Below are 27809 nucleotides of genomic sequence, written 5' to 3' on the forward strand. Positions count from 1 at the left end.
CTAATTTTTTTTAGAATTGGCCACATACAACCTTGAGTTTTAAAATGCATTTACTTCACACATAATATTATGTACCAAATCTAAGGCCTAAGCATGTGTGATTACATTTATTTTAATTACCCATGAAAAGGGTGTTAGAGCGATATTTTAGATATTTACTATTTAAATACAAGATACATGATAGCCGCCATTGGAACCTGCTGTAAAATATTCTAATGTATAAATAAAAATTATAAAATTACCAATGTAAATTGAAAAATGTACAATTCATGGAGAAAATGAATTTCTTGGAGAAAATATTGTGTTGTATACTCTTTAAATGGCGATTATTATCAACTTTATACTGCTTACTGCTTATCAATGGACTAATGAGTATTTACGCCAATTATATGCCAATTGCTATTACAAATTTACAATTTTTACATAAGTTTTAGGTACTTTTAATGTTTTAATTTTAAATTGTTAATAATTTTGCATTCTTATATTCTCTCAATATTTATAGTTAATAATTTTGTAGACACTAGCAACTAGCCTGTAGTTTTCAACTGTACCTATAAGAAAATTTTACTAATACTGTACAGTGTCTACAGATGTAATTTTACATTTTTTAACCAAATGAAGAGTTAATGTACATGCAAATTTGTTAACATTGTGTATTGTTATAAAATATATTATGTTATAGTTTTCTGTATTAGTATTTTCAATTTTGTAATACAAGTGTTAAAAGTACAAATACAATAATTATTGATTACCTTCCATCCTAACGACTCATAATAATTTGAATGAAGTAATAATACGTCCCAAAATAGTAAGCTGCAAATATAAGAATTTAAAACAGCTAAAAATTATTTAAGGATATTGAAGAATTATATTTAAATTGAAGTATAATGTCATCCGACTCGGAAAACACTAATCATGCAAGGAAATCTGAGACAGTTTATGATGAATTGGAGAAATTAATTTCTTCCGTGGATGCTGATGAAAAAGAACTAAAGGTTTGTAATTAACATATACTTATTACATACATTTTTTTTATTTTTAAATTAGTAGTAAAAAATATATTTTTATCATAAGATATGATTATTCTCTATTATACTTCAGTTGTTGCTCACGTTTTTAGACAAAATTAAGTTATTTAAGGACTATAGCCAATTGTTTCATCATAGTATGAATTATTGAAAATATTAAGTTTTATACTTTTAATATAATTAAGCATTGTACCCTGATATTAAATTATTTAGTTTTAATAAAATAAAATTTTTGTATTTTATATGTAAAAATATACCATAATTTTTTATAAGATAAAAATTATACATATTATAAAAATATATTACTTAAATGAGTGTATTTAGAATTTGGGTGAACCATTGGGATGAATATTAATACATTTTAAAGTTATGTTTATGTTGGTGTAATTTTCTTAAAAACTATTCATTTGAAGAGTTACATCATAAGTTATTATTTGTTTCTGTTATATTAACTATCCATAGAATTATTGAAATAAGAATACTTTATCGGGCAACCTTATTTTTTCAAATTTTTTTTAGAAAAGAGGTGTTTTAACAAGTTAAGAATGATGGTGCTAATATAAATTGGCGGAAATAATTAGTTTTTAAATTGTGCACGTGTATTGGCACTCGTCGCTAGGCACTTCGCCGAGCACTTCGCAAATCAAAAATATCCCTCAACTTGCTATGCAACGCCACCTCAAGTAGGCATTGGGTTAAATACATCTTAGGGTATTATTTTTACAATTCAAAACATAAAAAAAAAATGCAAAAACTAAAATTATTAATCGCGGTGTTGAAGTCGCTGGTATTGAGGTATACGTGTATTCAATATACAGTAATAATTGTAAATCATCATAACTTAAAAACTAATTATTTCCATTAATTTATTTTAGCACCATCGTTCTTAACTCGTTAAAAACCCCTTTTTAGAAAAAAAAAAATTGGAAAAATAGGGTCGTCCAGTAAAGTAGTCTTATACCGAATTATTTCATGCTACTTTTGTTACTTTAAATTAAATGTTCACAACCTATGGTCCTCGAGACACCGTATGCTGCTTCGTGAACCATATCTACAAAATTTAATAATATATTTTAGTTTTTTTTTATATTAATTAAATTAATTTATTAATCTTTGTTGGGAACGCAAGTCCAAAAATCACATGAAATTGTTTTTATAGTTTTAATTTACTATTAATTAAAATAATAATATTATGCTATACATTTTTTTATAATAGTAATTACTAATTTGTGTTAAATTGTTAATTAATGTAAAACTTTTACTAACACTTGAACAATAAGAAGCATTAGGTATATACTAGCCATAAAGAATTTCTCTGTATTTTATATTCATTAACTAAATTCTAAAATGCATGAAAAAATTGATTCTTGTTTATGAGAAAAAATAAGGTTTAAATGAATGGTGGTTTATGTCAAAAATTAAGCCTGCTTACAATTTAAAAAAATAATTATTTCAATATTAATATAAAACAATTCATTACCATACCTCAGATTTTTAATTGAAAGATATTTATTTATATAATATGGCAATTTTAAAATAATTATATGATGTATCCTAATTTTAAAACTATATTTTAAGAGCCTCAGTAAAATTATTCAGTTATTTTATTCTAGAATAATAATATTTTGTTATTTAAAAAAAAAAATCATTAGTTATCTATAGATATTTAGTGTTATGTTTTAAATATCAAAATGTATATTATTAAATATAAATTAATTTGTATGCATTAATTTGATAATTTACCTTTTTTATTTTGTTGTGAAATAACTAGATGAAAATGGAGAAAAAAAAATCAAATGGAAAAGAAAACAAAATAAAAGAATCAAATGGTTTAGCTGATCTAAAAAATGAAAATGAGGTAACATTATGTTATGTATACCAGTTTAATATTTAAAAATACTAAATTTTTTTGAGTGAAATTAAACTAGTAAAATCTTTTTATTTTTTTACTTTGTGCATATTCTAAAAATAAAATTATCTTAGCCTATTTTATAAATTAGATTTAAACTTTAAGTTTTGGTTTTTTTAGATGTATGTTTGGTACAAAATTAATGTGTGTATGTTTTGTAAAATATATAAGTCAATTTAACTAATATATAAAATGTTTTAGTTAAAAAATAAAAATGAATTAGAAGATAAAACAGTAACAATGAAAAATGAAAATGGAAATGAAGAGAAAAGAATTAACGAAGATGATAATCATCTGGAGTCTAAGGATAGTCAAAACAATTCTGAAGATGGTAAAGAAGAACTGGAATTATCTGAAATGATTGTATGTGACGAAGTAGCTGGTGATAGTGATGAAGTATGTTTATTATTGATTACATTTTATTTACTTTAAAATACAATTAAAATTATTAATACTTATGTAGGATGATAATAAGATAGAAATTGAAGCAACAATTACTAATGATAAAGATAAGTACGAAAGAGATACTAAAAAAATAAAAAAAGATTCAAAAGAAAAAGAAAGCAACAAGAAAAAATATGATAAGAAATCAGGTAATTTTCATACTTAATATATATGTTTATTGTTGAATTTAATTACAGGTCAATCAAAGATAAAAGTGGTTTATAGGAGTTGAATGTGTTACTAGAACATGTATTTTTTTTGTTAATGATAACAATATTTGACAAATATTCTTTTTTTTTTACAAGTTAGCTACATTTATTAAAACATTTAAAACTATTAAGAATTTAAAAAATTAATCCATATATTTACTATCTATTTCTGTTTGATAGATCATTGGGATAAAATAATTTAACATTAATAAATGGATGAAATAGTTATTAAATATTAATATTTTAAAAATATATTATGAGAAATTATTTTTTATTATAAATTTATTATTGTATCATAATTATTTTGTAGTTATTTAATTTTTATTGTCAATGATATTATACATCGACCTATTATAATGTATATTATACCTCTGATTTACCTTTAACCAGTGATTAACAACAGTTGCATAGTTATGGTGGGAGGGTAAGAGGTTTCCGTCCCCAAAACAAAAATCATTTTTTTATTGGTTAGAATAAAATAAAAATTACTTTTAGCTTAACTATAATATGTAATTTGTATCATAAATATATTTTAGCCCCCCCCCCCTCCAGAAAAAATTGTATCTACACCACTGATTAATATAGCTGTCTTATAGACAAAAATCGTTTGTTAATATAGGTCTATGATATATTATCAATACTTTTTTGAATTATTAACTTTCAACTAAGTATAATATTACTGCTCTATTGATGTTAATTATTATCAAGTACTTAAGTTTAAGTCAAGTAATCTAATACTTAGTAGTATGTTATTTAATTTTGATCAATATGTATAATAATTAATATTATAATGTGGAGACTAGATACCCAAACATACTTGAGACTTAATATGTTTGGCTCTTAAGCCTCCGATATAAAGAAACTAGTCGATTTAATGATCATATTTAAATATTAAGTAGATTATTTAAATAATTTTGTAGTGGACTAGTAACATTTAAATTATAAAATATTAAAAACAAAAAACCAGACATTGTTGTATACTTTTCTATTCAGTAGGTCATTGTAGTGTTAAATTTGAATTCAATAATGTATCATTCCATACAAAAAACGATTCTGAATGGAGATGGTCTGTCAGTCTTTATTACTAAATACTACTAAGTATGTTTTGTGATATGTTTTTGATGTAGCTATTAAAGTCATTTATTTTATATTTAGTATTATAGTAGGTCGATGGAATTTTTTCTGAAAATATTGCTTTTTATTATGTAATTAGTATTTGATTGCTGTAATAATATTATATATTTATGCCATTATATTAATTTATAAAACTCAAAAATTAATTTTATGTTTCTGTAAATATTGTAAAAAAGTAAAAATAGGTTAATAGTAGAAATAGTTACTTTTATCTAAAAATAAATCAAAAATGTCATCATACCTATTGTAAAATTCATAATTTTATAATATACATAAGTAAAAGTTTTAAATATTAATGTGTACCATAATATACACAGTTTAAGAATTGTTAAATTTTTTATTCTTAACAACCCAATACCTCTAAAGGACTAAACATGAATTACAATATGAAATTCTAATATTAAAGGTCTTAAAATTTTGTTATTAATTTTTTATATATTTTAACATTTTATTATTTTCTAGATTCTAAGTCTAAAGATCGATCAAGAAAAGAAGATTCAAAAAGAGTTGATAAAAAACGTTCAAGAACACCAAGCAAAGATAGATCAAGCAAGGACAGTTCATTGAAGAAAAGATCAAAAGTTGTATGTTTATTAATTAATTAAATTATTATTTTATTCTTTTGTATGATTTGTAAACTTTAATATTAATTTATTTTATTAGAGTGATAAAGAAAAGGAATCCAAAAAACTTAGAGAACTTGATAAGTTTTGGCAAACTGTACGTGATGATCCATCTGACTTTATTGGTTGGACCTATTTATTACAATATGTTGATGGAGCGGTACTATTATAAAGTTTATCTTTTAAGTTCAATCAAGTTACTTATGCAATTTTTATTGTTTTCAGAAAAATATTGAAGCAGCTCGTGAAGCTTATGATGCGTTTTTAGATTTATATCCATATTGTTATGGTTACTGGAGAAAATATGCAGACTACGAGAGAAAAAATGGAACCAAAGAAAACTGTGAAAAAGTGAGTTAAATTTTTTTTTTTTTTTTCATCAATTGAATGGATGACAGATAATTCCATATTCTTAAATTAAATCCGAAAATTAATAACTGAAATGGTATTAAAATGTTAAATACTGTTTGGGACTAGTATGGGATGCATAACTAAATTTATATTTATAATATTGTTATCTTCAGTATTATTACTGCCAGTTATACGACAATATTATTTTGAATAATTTTGTATTATTCATTTTTTTTACACGTTTGTGTTGTGATTGATAATACCTATATGAATAAAAAAAAGTACAACTAAGAAGAAGATTTAAAATCATACTGATTTTTAAATTAATTTAAACTATTAATATTATTGTATAGTTTTATAATTACATATATATATATTTTTAATGTAAGAAATATATAAGATTAATGATAACAATAATAACTAATAAGTAAATATATCATACATGATTATTAATGGTAATTATTACATAAATCAATGTACCTATAGATTATATTTTTTTAATTGTACTATTGTTTATTTATTTTAAGCACCATAAAGAGAAAAGTATTTATTTTTATGTTAGTAGTTAATAATTGTATTGTTAACATTTTTATCTTTTAATTATATAATTATTATTTATTACTGTTTAAAACACAATCAATTGTTTGCTATGTATTTCTGAATATGAATTATTATAAAGGTAGTTATTTTATAAACCTTATATTGTATTTTTTATATAGTTATTGAGCATTGTTATAACTATTCAATTTGCTAAAAATTGTGTTGAAATAAATATTTTTATTATAATTATAATATAAGTTAATAAATTATAAATTCAAATTAAATACATTTTCTGATATGATGACGAAGATACAATTATGAAGTTGGCTGAAGTTTCTACATCTTAATATTGTTCTCAATGAAGTTTTATTTTCAAAAACATCAACACTATTCAAACATACATTACACATTTAATCCAAACCAAGCTAACAGTTCAATAACATAACTTTAGTATTAATAATTTTGCTAATAAAATATTATAGTGATACTTGTTTTTTTGTATTGTTTTTTTAAATTATTATTGTTAATGTTTTTGTATAATACTTAAAATATCTCAACTTTTCAGGTGTTGTGATTGATTTTATCCTTTGCCCAAAATATATTTCCCTCTTAGTAAAAACTCATCAAAGATTTCTTTATAACTATTTAACATGATTTTAGTCTAGATATTTTTCATCAGGTTGCTGCTGGATAAAGCACAAAACACTGCACGCTCCACCGTGGCCCAAAAAAGCACGAATTCCACTTAAAGTGTGAAAAATATGTTTATTTGAATCTTAAATATCATTAATTTGTATACTGTATTTGTTAATTAAATGATATGGCGTGGTTATAAATAATTATTAGGTGTAATACAAATAATTGTGTATTAAGCTTATATATTTTATATTACAATTAAGTAATTAAGATAGATCATTGTGATTATTGTTATTATTATTAGGTATTATTATTATAATAACTATTTATTTATTTTTTTATTAATTAAGTTAAATATTTGTTAAATTTAATTTAATGATAAGAAAACATAATCCGGCATTTCGACACACGCCAAGAGCTGTTTTGGATATATTTTGGGTAAGCGGTGATTTATAAAATTAGTCATAAGGTTATTTGTATATGTATTAGATAAACACAGATTTTAAATCCTTTTGTTAAAGGCATGATTATATAATATTTAAGTGAATTCTAGATCATTAATATTATACTTGGCTTAAATGATTTGTTCATTATAAATTGTGCACAGGTATTTGATCGTGGTTTAAAAGCTATACCATTGAGTGTTGACTTATGGATTCATTATATGGGTTATATGAAATCAGCATATCCAGATGATGAAGACATGATAAGGGAACAATTTGAAAGAGCAGTGGAAGCTTGTGGAATTGAATTTCGGTAAATATATTATATTTTAAATTAAATTTTTTTAAATGAATGTAATAATGCTAGAAATTAATTGTTTAAGATCGGATCGTTTATGGGATCATTATATTAAGTTTGAATTGGAATGTAAACAATATTCAAGAGTTACAGATATTTACGAACGCCTAATTGCTACTCCCACTCATGGATTTTTAAATAATTTTGAATGGTAGTATTTATGCAGTATTTGAAATTAACAAAGATTTTTTTATTTATTTTTTTTCTAGTTTCAAAGACTATGTAAAAAAGTATCCTAAAAACAAAATATTAGAAGCTGTTAAATTTTTGGAGTTAAGAAAAGAAGTATTAGCTGAGATTAAGGAAGCTGAAGCTAAAAAATCACATGGTAGAAAAATTGATTCAGGTTCTGATTCTGATGACATGGCTGATCCTATAGAACAAGTAATCAAAAATAAATTTTTAAGTTTTTAAAATAAATAATTTTATATATTGGTTTTTTTTTTTTTTTTTTAGCGAACTAAAGAAGAAAATTTAATGAAAGAGAGAATGATATCATCACGTATGGTAATACATAAGAACACAGCAGAAATGGTTGCATTACGATTACCCTATGAAGAAATGGTCAGTTTTAGATTAATTTTACTTAAATTATTTAAGAACACTAGTTTAATTTTTTTGTGGTTTAGATTAAACGACCATACTTCCATGTAAAACCTTTAGAAAGATCTCAGATTAGAAATTGGAAAGAATATTTGGAATTTGAAATTAGTCATGGTAATTACAAACGTATTGTAGTGTTATTTGAAAGGTGCTTAATTGCTTGTGCTTTATATGAAGAATTTTGGACTAAGGTAATAAATAATTTATTATTTAATGAACTAAATAAATCATTTAATGACTACTAATTTCTATTTATAAATATAATTAATGATTTTCCCTATAGTATGTAAGTTATTTGGAAAGTCTTGAATCTGATGACCAGGAAGTTAAAGACCGTATTGAAGATATATACATTAGAGCATGCACCGTTCATCATAAGAATAAACCTGGTATTAACTTAACATGGGCTTTGCATTTAGAAAATAATGGTAAATAAGTTTTGTAAAATATTGTTAATATTAAAATTTCATATATATAATATATATATAAACAATTTGTATTTTTTTAGGACAATATGATAAGGCTGCTCAAATTTTAGACATGTTAGACAGTGTATCTCCAGATAAAAAGTTAATAATACAAAGAAGGATTAATTTGGAAAGACGAAGAAATTGTAATGATAGAGTATGCGAGTTATATGAACATTACATTAGTACAGCAAACTCTTCATTAACTTCTATTCTTTTGACAGTTAAATATGCTCGATTTGTTTGGAAAGTAAGAATTTTATAAAAACCTTAATAAACTACATAAAATATTTGTTTAAAATGTATCTGTTTAGATGTTACACAACAGTATTCGAGCTTCTGAAATTTTGTTGGCTGGAGTAGAAAAAATAAATGTTAGTATATCATAGTTATTGAATATTATTTCTTTTATAAAACATTTTTCTTTGTATTATAGAATGTTCAAAAAAGTAGTCGTCTGCTGTTACAATTAATTGAAATTAAAATGAGCGACAATCCAATAAATATTTCTGCGGTAGTCCAATTGATTGATAGCATCTTAGTTATGAAGTCCATTGATGTCGAACAACAAGTTATTTTTGCTCAACGCAAAGTTGAATTCCTAGAAGAATTTGGCAAGGACATACTTTTGTAAGTATTAAAGAATTCATTAAATGATGCCAAGATAAAAATTAGGTATTAGAAAAGGACATAGGTTGAAAAAATTCATCTTAAGTATTAAACATTTTTATAATAAAAATATGAATTATTTAATCAAGGCAGGATAGACCCTTTTTTTAGGGAAAATGTCAAATATTTTAAGGGCATGCATAAAAATTGCATAAATTCCACACCACCCTCTAGGTCAATAAATATGCAAAAAATTGGTTGAACATAATATATATTTTTATATAATTATATGTATTATGTATGATCATGCCACACTTCTGATCAATTAAATTTATTTATTTAACCTTCATTAGAGGTTGCAGACATTTATAAAAACAACTATCTTAGTTTCTGATGTTATTTTGAAATTAAACACTTCAAAACGCCTTTTATTTAATGTATAATATACTAAAAAAAAAAAAAATTATTCAAACTTTTTTCCGTTTTTATTAAAAAAAAAAAATGTGATTACATTGGTTGTTAATATTGACCTTAGGTTCAGTTTTTTCAGTTGTTAACCAATCAGGTTATATAATGATAAGAAACTTCATTTATATAAAAAGGAAATTAATTATCACTAATTAGTATTCAGTTGACAGTGTTTAGAGTGTTATAATTTTAATTTATAATATTACAAAATTGTGTTAAGATGCCTTTGAAAAGTTATATATCATACTCTAGTGAATCACATTTTCCACTAGAAAATCTCCCATATGGTGTATTCTCAACTGTTGATGATTCAACACATCGAATAGGAGTTGCTATTGGTGATAAAATTTTGGATTTGAAATATTCCAAAAATGTTTTTGATTATCCTTTGTGTGAAATATTTCAACAACCATCACTTCAAAGTTTAATGGCTTCAAATAAGGAAACATGGTCTCAAGCTCGTAAGTCGATTCAATCTTATTTAAGTATCGAACACTCTGAAAATTTGAAAAACGGTGTATTTTGGGATCAAAATGAAGTTCAAATGCATTTGCCCACTTCAATAGGTGGTTATACTGATTTTTTTTCATCTTATTATCATGCTTACAACTGTGGTACTCTCCTGTCACCTAATAAACCTATAGCAGATAATTGGAGAAACATGCCAGTTGCATATCATGGTCGAACATCATCATTTAGAATTTCTGGTACGCCAGTTGTTCGACCAAGTGGACAGTATTTAAAAGATGGTGAAGTGACATTTGGCCCTACAGAAATGTTAGATTATGAACTTGAAGTGGCATTTTTTGTGGGTGGTACATTGAATTCTTTAAATGAACCGATACCGATCAGCAAAGCTTCAGATTATATATTTGGTATGGTGCTGTTGAATGATTGGAGCGCCAGAGACGTACAGTTGTGGGAATCACCTTTTCTTGGACCGTTCCTTTCCAAAAATTTTATTACGACTATTTCACCCTGGGTAGTAACAATGGAAGCTTTAGAAGAATTCAAAACAGACAACTTTAAACAAGATCCAGCTCCATTAAAGTATTTACAGCATGATATTAAGTACAATTTTGATATACATTTAAATGCAAGTATTTATGGTCCAAAATCACCGCAAACTCACGTCATCTGTAATTCCAACTATAAATATATGTACTGGACTCCAATACAACAAATTGCTCATCACACCGTTACTGGCTGCGATTTGAAACCGGGTGATTTATTGTCATCTGGAACAATTAGTGGTCCTGAAGAGAATCAGCGTGCTTGTTTGGTAGAAAGAAATCTATTAGGGAAAAAATTAATAGATCTGGGTGATAGAAAGTTGAAATTTTTCGAAGATGGCGACGAAGTAACAATATCTGGATTTTGTCAAGGAAATGGATACAAAATTGGTTTTGGCAACTGTGTCAGCAAAATTCTTCCAGCAAAATAAAATAAAATAATAAGAATATAAATTTTAATATATTACATGAATTGTTTTTTTTTTTATTTAAATTTTCATGTATCGTAATATATTTTAATGGTTTTATAGTATATTAATACATATTTTTTTGTTGAATTTTTAAACAATATGGTTTCTTAAATATACTGAAATAAAATATCAGTGTTTTATTAAATAATTCATGATAAGGTTCTATGATTTTGAAGAAAATATATTTAAAAAACAAACCAGTGAGGGTCACAACATAAAATTCTTGCATAATGTTTACTATAAACATATATATATTATGTTCTAGGCTATAAACAACGGGTTGAGCCAGCATATCCACTAGGCATTGCAATTTTTATAGTAAATGTATCCAATTGTCTTAATATTTATAAATTATAACACTTTGTTCTAGGATTAACAAAGCTACAGCAGAATTGAAAAGGTATATGAAAACATATAATGAAAGTGAAAAAAAAACAGAACTTATAGACTCTCCTTCTAGTGTCAAGACATAATATTGTACTATAGTGTTGACCATTTGTTTTTAATAAGTATATTTTATTATAAATTCTCCATAAATGTAAATAGATCTATGTTAAAATATTATTTTAGTAATTTGATAATGTTTATTTGAGTTTGTCATTATTTTGTAACTAAATCTTAGTCTTTTAAAGCAATTTTATATGTATTATAAATACTTTTACCTTTGAAATAAACTTAATTGGACTCGAGTTTTATGTGTAAAGGATATCCTAACAGTAATGAAGATACACAGAAAATACAATTTTAGTTACAGATTAATTAATCGTTATTAGTTATTACTTTACATTTTGTTATTTATAAAATATGTTCTACAATAAAATGTATTTAACTATTTTATGTCTTAAACTAATCTCTTATTAATTACTAAAAAAATTGTACATTATATAAAAGTAGTCAATAAATAAAAAACATTTAAAAAAATGCTGTTTTTGGGTTTTATTAAGAATAACTATTATTAAGATAAGAAAAATATTTAATATTAATCTACTTAACATAATCACCAAATTTATTTGAAAAATATCCAAATCTGATTTCGCAATCAAGAGTTGGTTCCAGTATTATTAATGAGTCATCTTCCAATCCCTTCACATCAGCTGTAAAACAATATTTGTAATTAATTCTAGTTAAAAAAAAATTATATTTACATTATGTTATGTCAGTATATAAAACAATTATATTATAGAGGTATATTAAAACTTGAAATTATATTATATAAGTTATAAAAATTCACTCACTAAATAATATAATAAATGAGTTCTACATACAAAATGTAATACGAGTTTATTTTTGATTATACTACCCATTAGATTAAAAAAAAAAACTTTTTAGATTATCCTTCATTAATATGTTTGTTAATGAAACTGAAAGACTGTTTAATAATGTGTCAACCACACAATTGTTGTACTGAAATTGTCAACACAAACTAAGTTTAAAATTTTTTTTCTAAAATAGAATTATTGACAGTTTAATGTATAGTTAAATGTAAAATATATTTACATCAAGAAACATGAGTCTGAAAATAAGAAAGAATATGTTAAAGACGTATGTATGGAGCATTGCCCTGTACGGGTGTGAAACCTGGACAATAACAGCGGAGGAAAAAAGAAGACTTGAGGCGTTTGAAATGTGGTGCTATAGAAGGATGCTAAGGATAAGCTGGGTGGATAGAGTAACCAATGTAGAAGTACTGGAAAGACTATCAGATGGAAAGTCACTATGGAATAACATAGTCAGAAGGCGAAATGAATGGATAGGCCATATCATAAGACACGAAGGATTGTTGAAATCGATAATAGAAGGAACAATAGAGGGAAATAACCGTAGGGGTAGACCAAGATTGGAATTCATTCAACAGATAATAAAGGACCAAGGATGTAACTCGTATGTGGAAATGAAAAGGAAGGCAGACAGGAGAGAAGACTGGAAGATGGCTGCAAACCAATCTACGGATTGAAACCATAGAGAGAGAAATGTATAGCTTGAACAATTATCACAATAAATACTTTTATTAACATCCGACACTAAGATCATTGTTATCATATATTTTCATTTAGAAAAGAAGAAAATTTAGTTTTTGATTATTCATTAATTTGCTTAGAATGTATTTAATCGTTAAATGTAGGCAAGAGAATATTTCTATTTATTTGTGTTAAAGCCACAAAAAGCATTAAATCTGAAGAAGTTTTTGGGATTTGCATTTAAAAATTTTCATTTCATAACAACAAAATGATGAAAATAATATTAGTTATTATGTATTATATTATGATTATGTGACGAGTAGTAAGTAAAATGTTTTTAAAATATTTTGTAGGATGTCGCTATTGGACTGACATCACTCATAATCCTGGAACTTGGTTCCTTACTTCCATAAAATGTGCTAATTGTACAGATTCTAAATAAATAATCATAATAATAAAAAAAGTTTTCTACTTCTAAATGTACAGACAGTATAAAATGGCTCCCGAAATATTCTCGTAAGAACCTTTTATCTTTTAATTATTGAAATTGATTCAATAAATAATTTTTACTTACTAAACACCAAGTTATGGTTTAAAGGTGACGGATTAGAAAAAAATGAAGGTCTGCATATATTTTTTACGTGAATCATTTTTATACACTTCATAGCTTCAAGCATCTATTTTAATAAAAAAAATTTTTCATATTAAATAATGAGTAAAAACATAAATAATATACACAAACAGTATACATACTTCTACAAGTTCCCTAACGACCATTGGCTGTAAAATGGTGCAATAATCTTTTTTCAGGGTTTTCAAGTAAATGCCGGGTTTGACAATTATTTTAGTTAGAACAGAGTTCAAAAACTTCTCCAAAAGTTCTTTGTTGATAGTTAAATTCAATCGGGTCCAAGGACGAATTTTAATGCGATCAAAGGTATTAGTATTTGTTCTAAATGTTGTATTTGATGATAAATAAGCAAAAATAATAATAATCAGAACATGAGTACTATATACTTACTCTGTTGGATGCTCTTCACGCATTCTCTTTAATGGTGGAAGTATTGAATCTGCATCTTCAGAATCTGACCTAAAAATAATTATTAAAAAAATGTATTAAATAATTTAATTTATATATTTTTACATAGCAAATATTATACAACTAACTCTAAATGTGATACATTTTCATCTTCCATAATTATTGAATCATAATTAACAGCACTTGACCAATTTTCACTGGGTATTTTCACCAGCCACAAATCTGAGTATTCATGATGCACATATACTGGTGTTTCGATGCCAGCTCTCAATAAAAGATCTTTATCCGTCAGATATCGCACAGACGTTGTAAGAACAAACAGAGATAAATCTTCAAAGTTTTTCTATTAATATATAAATAGAAAATTTATATTTAGACAGAATAGTATAAAAATGTATTACTTTAGTTGTATATATTATGTACAAATTTAACAATCACTTACTTTGATTTCTAGTTGCGAAGCACCACATTGTCCCTTGGTATGACAAAATTTGAGAATTTGCATGCATAATTCACTTAGTCCGGTTGTGAGATATTCAAGTTGTGGTGTGAATGTTGGTCGACTGAAAAACATAATGTAAATAATATTATATCTTAGTACAAGTCGTGTTAATATCAAAATAAATCACATACCAGAAAATACTTTGCGCTACTAAATCAATTTCTTCTTCTATATTTTGTATAGATTGCTTTAGTTTACAAATAACCTAAAATAAGTAACACAAAGAGTTAATTATTATGAGTTGTAAGAGGTTCGTAAATTTGTATAGCATAATATTAATCATGAGCGTAGGTAAGGGGGGCTGAGTGTTCAAACACCCCCCAAAATTTAAGATAAATCAATTTTATGATAAATATTGTGAATTAAATTTAATGGATATCTAGACCAAATCCCCTCTGAAAATATTTCCTACCTACGTCCATGATACTAATAATATTTATATATTATATATTTATACAATAACACTTAACCTCATAATTTTTTAACTGTTTAGTGACAGAAGTTATTATTTTGATGTATTCAACTGAATCATTACTGGTTGATAGTAAATCAAAATGACGACTTCTCATACTATAGGAAAAAAAAATATTCAATAATATTACATACATATAAAATACAGTCGAATCTTGATAACTCAAATTTTTTTTGTTCCTAGGGAATTCCTATAAACTCAATGCAATATTTGTAACTCAAAAAATACCTAAGTCGAATTAATTTTTACATCTTTTGAAATTCGAGTTATTGAAACTCGAATGTATTTATAAAAATCTAGTTATTAAAACAATAGTATAAATGCAAAATTAAATATATCATTAGTAAAAATAGAGTAAATAATAATTACCGTTTTAGAGTGTTTTTCAAGCACTTAGATGCTTTATCTAAATTTTCATCAGGCATATATTCTAAGTACTGTAAATAGAAAAAAAAAATAGAAAATTTTTCAAGATATCCAAATGGGAGAAAAAAATAATAACCTAGTCCCTACTCCCTAGATATAATTTTTATATTGTTCTCTTTTTTTTATCACCATAATAACATAATAAAAATTTATATTTACAGAAATGTACATAAATTACTATTATAAATATTTGGTAACATCCTACAAGAGGACATTATAACCGATTTATAAAAGAGTTATTATTTTATGTCAATATACATTTGTAAAATACATCAAGTAAATTATTATAATAGAAATATTGCTAAAACCTAAAATATACCAATTTACATACAGCGGAATCAATGTTATGCTGTTAGCTTTAATATTAGAGACAATTTTATTTTATTTTTTATTTTAACTTAAAGGTAACAATATTATTTAGACATCTTATCACATGTGGGTATAATGTCTTCTTAACTAGATACATATATTTTAGGTTTTACCAATATTTTTATTATAATAATTTACTTGATATATCTTACAAATATATATCGACACATAATTACTCCTTTTTAAATCAGTTTTAATTTTCTTTTAATGTTTTAAATAAATTTATATTGAGGTTAATCTGAAGAAAAAGCTGTTGTTTAGTTTTACACTCTAAAATTCAGAGTATAATATAGAAAATTGATGATTTGAATTATTGTCATTATAATTTTTTTTTTTTATATATAATTTGTATACAATAATAATATATAAAATAAGAAATAAGTTCACTTACCTTTTTATCAAACTCGATGGAAATATCTATAGTATTTGTCAATGACATACTGGTAAGAGCTGTACATAAACCACATGAAGGATACAGCAGTAAAATCTTGCGCTCAGAAAGGTCTTCTTTGATATTTGAATATGCAATAAACGCACTTCTGTAACGTTCTACATCTTTGGTGCCAATTAATGTTGAATAAAACCTAAAATTGTAAGATACAGTTTAAAAGAATTTATTGATTAATGACAATAAATAATAATAACTAAGACTGAAGTTATAATTATTTAGTTTTTATGTTTATATATAATCCATTTTATTGCTAAGTAAGCAACAGATGAGAAATTCTTCATTGATTTGTTAAGTGTAATTTTGTTAAATATTTAGTATTTCATACATTTTACTGCAATAATTCATTGATATTTATAGTTTAAGAAAATACCATGTTTTAGAAGTCAAAGACAATTAATGCTATTTGAAAATACTTCTTTCTGTACAATAAATAAAAATGATTTTCATCCGTTCTTGAAAATAAACAATTGGTAACAAAAATTTAAGATAAATCTGCCACTTTGCTCAAGTGAATAATATTTAATAGAAACTAAGGTTACTGATTAAATTATTTTTGAATGTAGTTTTGTAAAATTGTCATAATTTGTGAAAGTGATCAATTTTATGAATACAAACATCTCTTAATCTTTCTAAACTTAATGATAACAAACAAAGCTTGTCTACTAGAATGCATACTTTGGACCATAATTATAAGTTCTTGACTGGATAATATGTGGAGTTGATAGTAAAATCTGTAGTGACTCCTTGTGGTATTGGCTGCATGTTATTATACTGGAGTCCTTGAGGGTGCTAAAGGACTGTCTCAAAATGTCTTCCGGGTACTGTTTAAATGCCTGCAAGTAGCATAATGAGATCCTCGGGTCCGCAGTCTTGTTGTTCAATGAACTCTGGAAATATCATTACAACAAATACTTTCAATAATATCATCAACAATAACCAAAGTACTCAGATGTTGATGTACCTATCATTATATATATTTTTTTTTATGTTTTGTAATTTTTTGACATTTTTGTTCATAATATGACGAGTTAAATGGGAAAACAAAATACAAAAATAAGATAATATGTAATTAATTATATAATTATAAAATGATTTAATAACAACTAGAAATGTGACTGAAAAAAAATCCTAACACAGATTTTAATTAATTGCTTTTTTTAATCCATTGAATGCACATTAATTGTAAATTTAGAAAATGCTAATATAATTAATATCAAACAGAATCATTGAAAAGAAAGGTGTTTTCCTTGCTCCCAAAATAAAAAAAAATAATAAATTCAATTTGAACTAAAAATTATACACAAAAAACGATTTTGTTTGAAGATACAAATAAATCACAGCATCTGTTCTTAACAATAGTTAATTTTATATTATTATCATTTTATTAACTCTGTATGATGAACTCATATTCACCTAAAACATTGCATATCTATACATAAGTCAATACTGACATATCATAGAATGGTATGGTTTAAATAGCTTCATATTAGATTAAACTTTTTAAAATGTAGTTTATTTTTAATTATAACAAACAAAAATAGACTGAAAAAAATGTTCTGTTACAAAATATGATTACAAATAAATAACAAAAAATATGAATTATTATAGAACCAATACATTAATTATTCCACTCAAAATTTAAAATACCTGTTTAATTCAATTGCATTTTGTGAATATTATAAATTGATACAATTTTTTTTCATAACAATTGTTATTATTATAATATCTTAAAGAAGATGACATTTTAAATCTAGTAAAAAACTTTGTTATAGGAATAATAAATATTTTTAAAGCAGATAAATATATAAAACATTTTTTATTTGAAACAAGTTATGGTTAAGCTTTCTAATCTTCTCATTTATACCTCTAGGTGTAGACTTAAATAATAAAAAACATACTCTTTCAAAGATTCTAAGATAAATTGACAAATGTACATATCATTTCTTTATAAATTGTTATTTTTCAACATAGTTCTAAACTAATGTTTAATAAACTTACGTGTATGAGTGAACTGACAATTGATGTGGCGATTTCATTCACAGTGAATATATAATCAATTTCTTGTACACAGTCCAGTTGGTTGCAAATAGGTTCGGAATAATTGAATTCCATCTCTAGGACGTCTGGTGTAAATTGGCTAATTTTCGCAACATAGATATCTGATTCTTGTACCACATCTACTGGTTGTATGATAGCTGATTTCTTACTTTTATTGATTACGCTTGTAGTGTCTATAGTAGTACCACGTTCACGTAATAACACTATAAACTGTTTAATGTTAGAAACAATAAGATCCCTCATTGCTTTATATTTTTTTGTATTGTACAGTTCATGTTGTTTCTCAATATCCCTCTGTGAATAAAATAATATGAATGGTTAAGAAACAATTTTTATTCAAAATATTAATATTATAAACAATAAATACTTTGAATAATTCTTGTATTTCTTCATCATTCTTCAATTCCTTGTACAAAGTATTTACATTAGTTTCTATAGACGAATGTCGCATTAAATACCGTATTCGTCTCAAATAGTTATCAATACTTTTAGAACGATAATACTGAAAATAAAATAATATATTAATAATAATTTTAAAAAATAATAAGTTTTAAGCTAACAAAATTCCTATGTAAAATTTAAAATCAAATCAAATATTTTTAAAGCTGTGTGTACTTCATATTAGAAAAATTTGTTATTTTAAAGTTAAATTAACAAATAATGAATATAAATCAAGTATTTATCTTTACATACTTTTCCAAATATTGATTTGAACACATCTTTAATACCATAAGAAAGAAACGCATGTGATTTAACTTGTTTTATGAGCATTGCACCCAATTTCCAAAATAAAAGTACTTGATCCTCAACTGCTGTCCACTTAAATCTCCTGTTATTAAATTATTGACAATTAAATTTTATAAGGTTGTTTAACTTCATAAATACTCACATTGTATACAACTGATTTTTAGTCATTTCTGATTTTTTCTTTTCTTTTGCTCTATGTTTTTTTGTTCTCTGCATTAATAAAAGATTAAGTTTGGTTTTTCTTCTAGATGCTGACATTATAGATTTTTTTTTTAAGCTCCAATTGCGAGCAAGGTGCCTAAATTAAACAATATTCAGGAATTATATACAAAAGAAATTTGATATTAAAAAAAAAGAAAAAAAATATATTAAATGAATATTATGGTTTGTTAGTTTATTTATATACTACCTAATGCCTATAATTATAACAGATGTAAATTATATTTCTATATAAGTCCTATTTGTGTTTTTGAATATTTATGTTAAATGTTTATTGACTAAATATTTTTTGGTATACTTAAACTCAATAAAATAAATAAATATGACCATCCTATTAAATGACTTAGCAATTTACAAAAAAAGTTATTAGTTAACACAGTATGACATCACATTCGTTCAGCATAGTATTTATTTTGAATAAGTAGATATTTAAACTTTTCCAGAAGAATAATATTATGTTTGATATTAATACTATAAAAATAAACTGTTCAATAATATTATACAATTAGTTTTCATCTTTTTTTTTTTTTTTTTTAATATTAAGATAATTTTAATTAATTTGTTAAAATATTATAATTTTAATACTAGAAAAATAGCAATTCTACATGAACTTAATTAAATTATCCCACTTAGGATTAGTCATGATATTTAATTTTTAATAAATCTAACATAAAATTATTTTATACAGTTATAGAATAAATATAAAATATGAGAAACTATAAAGAAAAAAGTAAAAACCCCTTTTAGATTCATAAATTATAATTAAAAATATAAAATTTACGCAAATAAATGACTGTCAAATCCAGCTGCTCCTTTACTGTCACCAGGTATTGTACCATCATCTTGGGACACAGCTTCTAATGGACCTATAGGAGAACAAGCTAGATCTATGGCTATTTTACTTCTTTCAATAATTTCCCTTCGTTTAGGTTTATTCAAAGCATTTGAAATCCTATACCCTAAAATAATAAAATACTAAATGGTTAAAATTTATTCATAAGAGTATTGGTAAATTAGTCATGACTTGTACATTATACCTAATGGCGTATTTGTACAAAAGTACCAAGTATCTAACCAAAATGTTTCTAATTCATAATTGCTGAAAAATTCATAAGAACGTTTTTCATAGTCCATATCAGATATTCTATAATAGCTGGGGCTACTTTTCACAGTATTCAACAAACTTGCTCGTCTATTCAAGTATGCATAAATCTAAATTAATAGCAAAAATATCATTAATTTGCTGATAAACTTTTATTTATTTTCTAACATTACAGTATTTTTTATTTACCAATTCAGTATCTTTGTATGTTTTTTGACCAAACTGTATTAAGCCAATTGTACAAAGTAGGCGTAATACATTTAAAGTATGTCGAATGTGTCTGCAATTTTAAATGATAAAATTATTTCTTGAACATTGAATTTAATTTATAAATATTACTTTTTTAATCCTTGAGATAAAGTACTACGTACTTCAGATGAAAGTGTCATCAAAGGTAAGTATTTGAACACAGGATGTGTGGCATATGTGACAAGTTTGTCAAGATTTACCTTAGATTTGTTAAAATTTACAATTTTTAACATCAGATCTAAGGGCATATGATGAATAATGTCACTCACAAAAAACCAACCATCAGGATATTCTAGAATATTTAACACAATACATTAAAATGATAATTTTCCTTAAGCAAGAAAAACTACAGTATAGTATGCAATCTACCTACATTTTATAAAAAAAAAAAGTATGTATTTTATGAAAAAATATATAAATAACTGATTTATAGAAGAAAAAAAATATGTGTTCAGTTTATTTATTAATAATATTTGTAAAAAATCATGAATGCATTAAAAAAAAAAAAAAATTATTAACTATATTTATAATTTACCATAGTATTCAGTTTTATACACCATAAATGACATTAAATCATTTAAATTATTTTAATGCTGGCAGTAAACTCTCACCTAAATACGACTTGCTTATGATTGGCGAAATTAGATTTAGATTACTTTTAATTATTAATCATATAGAAAATAGAAATTGGGAAGTACAAAGATACAATTAATAAAATTGTATAAAATACCAATGTGAGAATTTTATCTATGGTAGAACACAAAAAATTAGTAGACTGCATACTATACTAATATTTATAGTTAGGTAGTACACAAATGAAGGTTGACCAAAAGATAGACCAAAATAAATAAATGATTTTGTTCTATTTATTTTAATTTTTACTTGGATATTTTGGTAAGGGCGGAACAAACATTTTCCAACCGACCGTGGGAAAGTAAACTTTTGGTAGTTGAGCTTTTTCTCCTTGAATAATATCATTTCTATAGCTTGTGACAGTTGCCTCAGTTTCATTACATGTATTTAATAAACTTTCACCTGGATGATCATAAACTAAATAATATAGATACTCATGCAATGATCTCATTTTCATAAACCTTGGAAGCTTAAGTTCTGATATATTCTAAAAATAAAATAAAATATCTTTCAATGATTGATTGATTTGAAAACCATTAATTAAACATACAATTTTTGGCTCTGGGGATTTGTATACTATTAGGTTCCATTTTTTGTCAGCTCTAGTTGCTTTCATAGTGTTATTAAATCTATTTAAGAAACTATTCATGTATGAAATGGCTTCTGGGGTCGCTAAATAATAAAAAAATAAAACTATTTAGAACGATTATATTTTATAACAAAATATAATTAATATTTAAATAAGAATAAATAGCTCATTACAATATTACGATATGCAATAATTATAGGTATCAATTATTTTTTTGAATATAAAATATTTTAATTCATGCAAATTAAAATTTTGTTCCCTAGTATAATATATTGAACAAATTATGGTTTATTTTGGCAATTTTTATAGTATCTACATAGTGTATTATTTAAAAGAGATACCACAAAGATAGATCTCAAGTACACCACACTCACGTAGCATAAAAAATTTATATTTAACAGCTAACATTTATTTTTGGTAATATATTTTAATATTAAATTAAATTAATTGCAACATTATTTGTATGTTAATAGAAAACTTTTTATATTTAAAACCAAATTGTAAATATGATAAACATGCAAATAAAAATACTTATAATTGACTTAAAAATATAAAATATTGAAACTAACTATGAATATTATTGTTAAACATAAATTTACTATGTTATATACTTGTAACATACAGACAACAAAGGGGGTATAATGCCCTTCAATAGATTTATATATGGTCATTATTTGTTACAAAATTGTTTGTAGTATTGATTAGCAAATTTTTTTCGAAGTTATAACAAATTTATTTTGTAGTTGCACCATGTAAATTATCAATTAGGGCTGTGACAAGCCAGGTAATAAGATATAACTTTAAGTATCTACTAATAAAGTAATAAATATATATAAATGTTTAAATAATATTTAAATTTAAAGAAATTTATCTAAATAAAAACAAATTAATAATAGTAATTAAATCATTATACTCACTAAAATCAACACTAGGAGTTCCTATAAATGATTGATTCACAGTTTTTGTATCATAAGTAACTTGATATTGAACAGATTTAAGTTTACCCAGTTTTTCAAAATAACCAATAATTTTAATTAATGTTTTAATATCAAGGGTTCCAATAAACTTTGGATTTTCTTTTTCAGTTTCTATTATGCTCTAAAAAAAGTAATTTAACTTAAAATTATCAATATCTGTTTCAATACAATTTGTACTATTGTTTCTAGGAATATTTAATAATACAATTGATTTATTTTGTATTTACTTTTTTCAGGTTAAGCAAGCTTATTATATTATCTGCAGATAACATATTGAATATGATATTTTGTCGAAAATAAAACCTATCAGTCAAACTCACAGTCTGCCTAAAAGTAAAATAAAATAATTAGCATAGAATATTATTTAATTTGTTTTGTAAAATGTAACAATATATATTAATTTGTTTACTTTGATCTTTCATATACTGTTTTGCAATATCCATGTTCCATTATTCGTGTAATCGTTTGTTCTACGTCACTTTGTTTAGTATTTTCATCCTATTCAAAAAACAATAACAAAGTTAATTTATATATTAAAAAATAATTTTATATAATATTAATCTTAATTATTTATTAAAATTAAAAAAAAAAGATTTATGGTTGATATAGTCATGCGTTAAATTAAACATAATTTTTTTTTAATAAACATAAATACAATTTAATTTTTTCACAGTTCTAATTTCTATTAATTTTTGTATAATTATATTTTTTTTCTCGTACAATAGTAATAATTTTAATTTTTAAATACATATAAATACAATTGAACATTTTTTAAACTTCTAGCACTTTTTTTAATAGATTATTAAAAATATAGAAATTAAGTAATGAGTAAAATACATACTTGGGCTGAAATGTTAATTAATGTATTATCATTGTCTGTATCTAGATTATTATAGCTATACAAATTCTGACTAGACTCATCACAACACTCAATTTTTATTGAAGTTTGTTCATGTGCTGTATTAAAAGATATATTTCTTGTGTTATCTTCAGAAGTATTGATCAAAAAATCATTTATTACATTTTCTGACTTTGGTTCTTGAGTTTTTGTTACAAGTAAATTTTCTATTTCAACATTATCATCCACATATATCGATTTATAAGTATTAGCAATATAACTAAAAAAAAAATGTATACATAAGTAGATTTTAAATTTATTTTACTAAATTAAAAAAGATAATTACCTAAAAACTTTTGTTCTACCTCGATCACAATAACTTTTAGTTAAATAATTTAAATTAGTAAGCTTCTTCAAAACCCCTTCTAAATTACCATCAGTAGTAAATCTAAAAGCACGAGATATGTCAGAAAGTGTTACGCCTAAGTCACCATGTTTTTCAATCCATCTAAGAATCTGGCGTTCAAATGTACAATCTTGTTTAAACTCACGTCCTGTAAATGAAAAAAAAAATTATGTTTGATTAAATGTATGTGAATAATTATATTAATTTTTTTATTACTACCTTCAACAGCAGTTTTGTTTTCATGTTCTGTTTCTACACTATTCTTTAATTTAATACATCTAATAACCTTTTCATTTTTAGGTTCTTTCTTATACAAATATTCACTTTCAGTAGCATTTGGATATAACTCACGATACTTGAGCATCTGAAATAATAGTTTTTTTTTCATAGAATTACAATTTTTAATATAAATTTAAGAAAAAATATTTATCTTACTAAGTTGGTATCACATATTTTTTTGATCTGAGGTTGTTTAAATGTTTTAGATAAACTAATATTGCATTCAGATTTTACTTGATCATATGATGCCAATGAATTAGGTTGTGATTTCAAATACTCTACAATTCTTGAAACCATTGCATCAATCATAGATTGTCGTTTAACAAAAAATCGATTCAAACTTGAAATAACAATACGATTAGCTACTTGTGTACTGCTTCCAGAAAAAGCAAGTGCCTTTAAATCATATAAAATATAAAACTAAAAACTATACATTTAAAATTAATGTGAAGAGATCAGAAGATACCTGATTTTTTATCAAACCATCATCAGTTAATCGGTTTCGTATATAAGATAATGCTTTAGAATCAGGAAAAATAGCTCTTAATGAATGAGTACCATAGGATGCTTCTCCTAAATAACGTGAGCGTCCAATTCTCTCTAATACTAAATAATAACGAACTGATATATTTAAGGTACACTGTTTATCTTCTGGAATTAAAGCTTTTGTGCGTACTTCTTGATTGGCCACTATAACCAAACACCTACCCCATCTGAGAAATAATATAGCTGTTAATAATTTCTTTTAAGTTGAATAGTATTTAATAATGTACAAACCGTTTTTCTGCTTCTTCAACTGATATTTTCCTCGGGAATGATGCTAGATTGAATCTTGTAAAATATTCTTTACACGATCCCATAATTGTACCATCTTCAACAGGAAAATTTGGATAAATATCTTGTGGTACATTATCCTGAGGATCAATTTGAATAGAAAGTTAAAGTTCAAGTATAAAAATTACTAAAATACATACCGGCTCATAAATTGAACCAAATTCACTATGAATATATTCATATCGATTAAATATTATCAAAGGATCTCTAGGTTTATCAAGTCTATAAAAATCTACATTCTTCAGACAAATTACAAACGACCAAATAATCTTTTTAATTGAATCATCAACTGGTTTTAAGGGCCAATTACAATTGTTTGATAATCTCTTGCACAAAGCTATTAAACAGAATAAGACATAAGAACAGTCAAATAAGACAAGGTATTATTTAGTAAAAGCTTTTACCTTCAATAGTAATTCCATCTAAACCTTCAAGAGCTATTTCATCCAAAATAATAGCACTAAAGTCTTTTTGAAATCGATGCATATTTATTAGTGTATTGTTTTATAGTCTGATTATTAAAGCTTGGCTAAGTACATTATATATCATCAAAAATAATAACACATACACCAAATTTTTAGACTAAAATAATTGTCTATACAGTTTTTTATTCACTTCATTCAAACATTGGATACAAATAACAATACTATTATGATCTAATAAAAATAAAAATTATACAATAATATAATCAAGTAGATCATATTGATATTTTACTTGTAAAGCATCTATCATTTAAGATCAATTGTTCCATATTTTAGAGAGTAATTAATAAGATGTAATACTGAAATGCCGAATGCCTATATCCTAAAGAATAAAAAACAGTACAGACCTACAGAAAACGAAATTATAATAGAGAAATATGCCATGTAATTTATTCTAAGTAATGAGAGTTACATCTTGATTCTGATTGAACAGTAAACTCAATACTCAACACACAGCAGCAGCATACAGCGAACTCGGAACTAGTGAAGACGTGAAGTAATAAGCATCCTATATAGTCCCTAGACTATAGTTCGTGCATAGATAATATAAGAATTTTCGTCATGATATTATTTATGAGTTCGTGTCGTGAAGTACTGCCATAAAAAAGAATAACTGCTATAATATTATCACAGAATAACTGTGATATTATCTCTTACAATGATTAGCGCAAGGTGGATTGATAATATACCGCACATGCGCACAAAAACTACGGGATTGTAGACGATTAGAGGCGCTGAGATAGATATTAAGAATTAAGATATACTAAAGCTCGGACTCGTAAAAAGTCCCGTAAAAACGAGCTGTCGCGTTTGAAGTTACCCCCACGGGCCACGGCCCCACCATCGAAGGGCAAAACATTTCATTTTTACACAGCAAAATACGATGGAATTGTAAATAATGATTTATTTTCATTCATAATCGCTGAGATATTTGCTCAAATGTCTATATAAGTAAATTATCTACACATCTCATACTACTAAAAAGTAAAAAGACAATAAACCATCAGCTGCCACAAGTCAAAACATAACAAAATTAAAAATATAATGGTCAACAAGAATATAATATTGGTGGTACATATTTGTTATTGATGCAGTCCCCTGCCATTTGAAATTATAATTTTGTGAAGGTTATACTTGGAATTTTGTATTATAATAAAGGGTATTAAGGTGTTCATTAATTTCATTATCTTATTTATCTTAATGCGATTAGGTAAGTATTTTACTACCTTTACAATTATATTTTACAAATTATAAAAATTATGTCTTCACAATTTATGAAAAGTCAACGAGGGCATGGTTTAAAATTCATGATGGTTTTATTCATAAATGAAAAAGAACTATTGGAGATAAAATTATTTGGAGATGTAACAGGTTTAAAAATTGTACTGGCCATGCTCATACAATACAAGGTAAAATTTTAATTTCTTAGTATTGGTATTCTAATTGATTATTTATTAAATAGATAGCGTCATAAAATACAAGGAACATCACCAATAACCATGTACAAAATAAGACAAAAATCGAAGTAAGAAAAAACTATCAATAAAATTAAAGAAAATGCCATCACGGCAATAATTATTACGCCTACACGAAGTTTATTAGTAGAGATTTCTTCAAAGGTAATTAAATATAATTTTAATATAGTTTAGAGGACGCAACACCTGCGATTTTTTAATGAGTTCTATATAAATAATTTTATAGATATTTTAGTATACCTAATATAATATTTTTATTTTAAACATAGTTTAAAAATAGTTAAAAATTTGTCATTTATCATTGGAGGTTTTTTTACTCATTTAACTATATTTAGTTTATTCGCAGATATACTTTCATAAAACAGTAAAATATATTTTAATAACATAGTTTTGAAATAG

The 27809-nt window shown here is 24.6% G+C and overlaps 3 protein-coding genes across 5 annotated transcripts; 2 read left to right on the forward strand and 1 right to left on the reverse strand.

Annotated features, from left to right (window-relative positions):
* Positions 1-378: 378 nt before the first annotated feature.
* On the forward strand, positions 379-12142 carry LOC114127982 (pre-mRNA-processing factor 39-like). The gene is made up of 18 exons (XM_027992374.2): positions 379-787; positions 855-995; positions 2800-2886; positions 3139-3333; positions 3401-3530; positions 5187-5308; positions 5388-5507; positions 5573-5698; positions 7482-7630; positions 7701-7826; positions 7885-8059; positions 8132-8239; positions 8305-8469; positions 8562-8706; positions 8787-8995; positions 9060-9119; positions 9182-9375; positions 11676-12142. Exons 2-18 carry the CDS (start codon positions 888-890, stop codon positions 11776-11778), a joined length of 2322 nt encoding a protein of 773 aa, XP_027848175.2. The 5' UTR covers positions 379-787; positions 855-887; the 3' UTR covers positions 11779-12142.
* On the forward strand, positions 9962-11437 carry LOC114127985 (fumarylacetoacetase). The gene has a single exon (XM_027992378.2). It carries the CDS (start codon positions 10043-10045, stop codon positions 11264-11266), a length of 1224 nt encoding a protein of 407 aa, XP_027848179.1. The 5' UTR covers positions 9962-10042; the 3' UTR covers positions 11267-11437.
* Positions 11676-26515, reverse strand: LOC114127981 (general transcription factor 3C polypeptide 1). Of its 3 annotated transcripts, XM_027992372.2 has the most exons (34): positions 26348-26515; positions 26168-26282; positions 25858-26109; positions 25594-25790; positions 25397-25533; positions 25086-25332; positions 24776-25015; positions 24560-24704; positions 24281-24488; positions 23938-24214; positions 23506-23594; positions 23324-23423; positions 23037-23217; positions 22081-22202; positions 21780-22017; positions 20988-21189; positions 20838-20928; positions 20584-20758; positions 20328-20505; positions 19470-19625; positions 19274-19409; positions 18948-19082; positions 18521-18874; positions 17198-17409; positions 16463-16655; positions 15646-15713; positions 15275-15374; positions 14936-15009; positions 14745-14865; positions 14431-14645; positions 14285-14353; positions 14017-14215; positions 13838-13940; positions 11676-12399 (listed from the first exon to the last, which is right to left on the reverse strand). In XM_027992372.2, the coding sequence occupies exons 3-34, from the start codon at positions 25937-25939 to the stop codon at positions 12290-12292; spliced, it is 5154 nt and encodes a 1717-aa protein (XP_027848173.1). In that variant the 5' UTR covers positions 25940-26109; positions 26168-26282; positions 26348-26515; the 3' UTR covers positions 11676-12289. The 3 variants fall into 3 exon arrangements, with proteins under 3 accessions (XP_027848173.1, XP_027848174.1, XP_050054214.1); XM_027992373.2 differs by having other exon boundaries at positions 25858-26471; XM_050198257.1 differs by lacking the exons at positions 25858-26109; positions 26168-26282; positions 26348-26515 and having other exon boundaries at positions 25397-25490; positions 25594-25718.
* Between the last annotated feature and the right edge of the window lie 1294 nt (positions 26516-27809).

The sequence above is a fragment of the Aphis gossypii genome, chromosome 1 (genome assembly GCF_020184175.1).
Source record: "Aphis gossypii isolate Hap1 chromosome 1, ASM2018417v2, whole genome shotgun sequence".
NCBI lineage: Eukaryota > Metazoa > Arthropoda > Insecta > Hemiptera > Aphididae > Aphis > Aphis gossypii.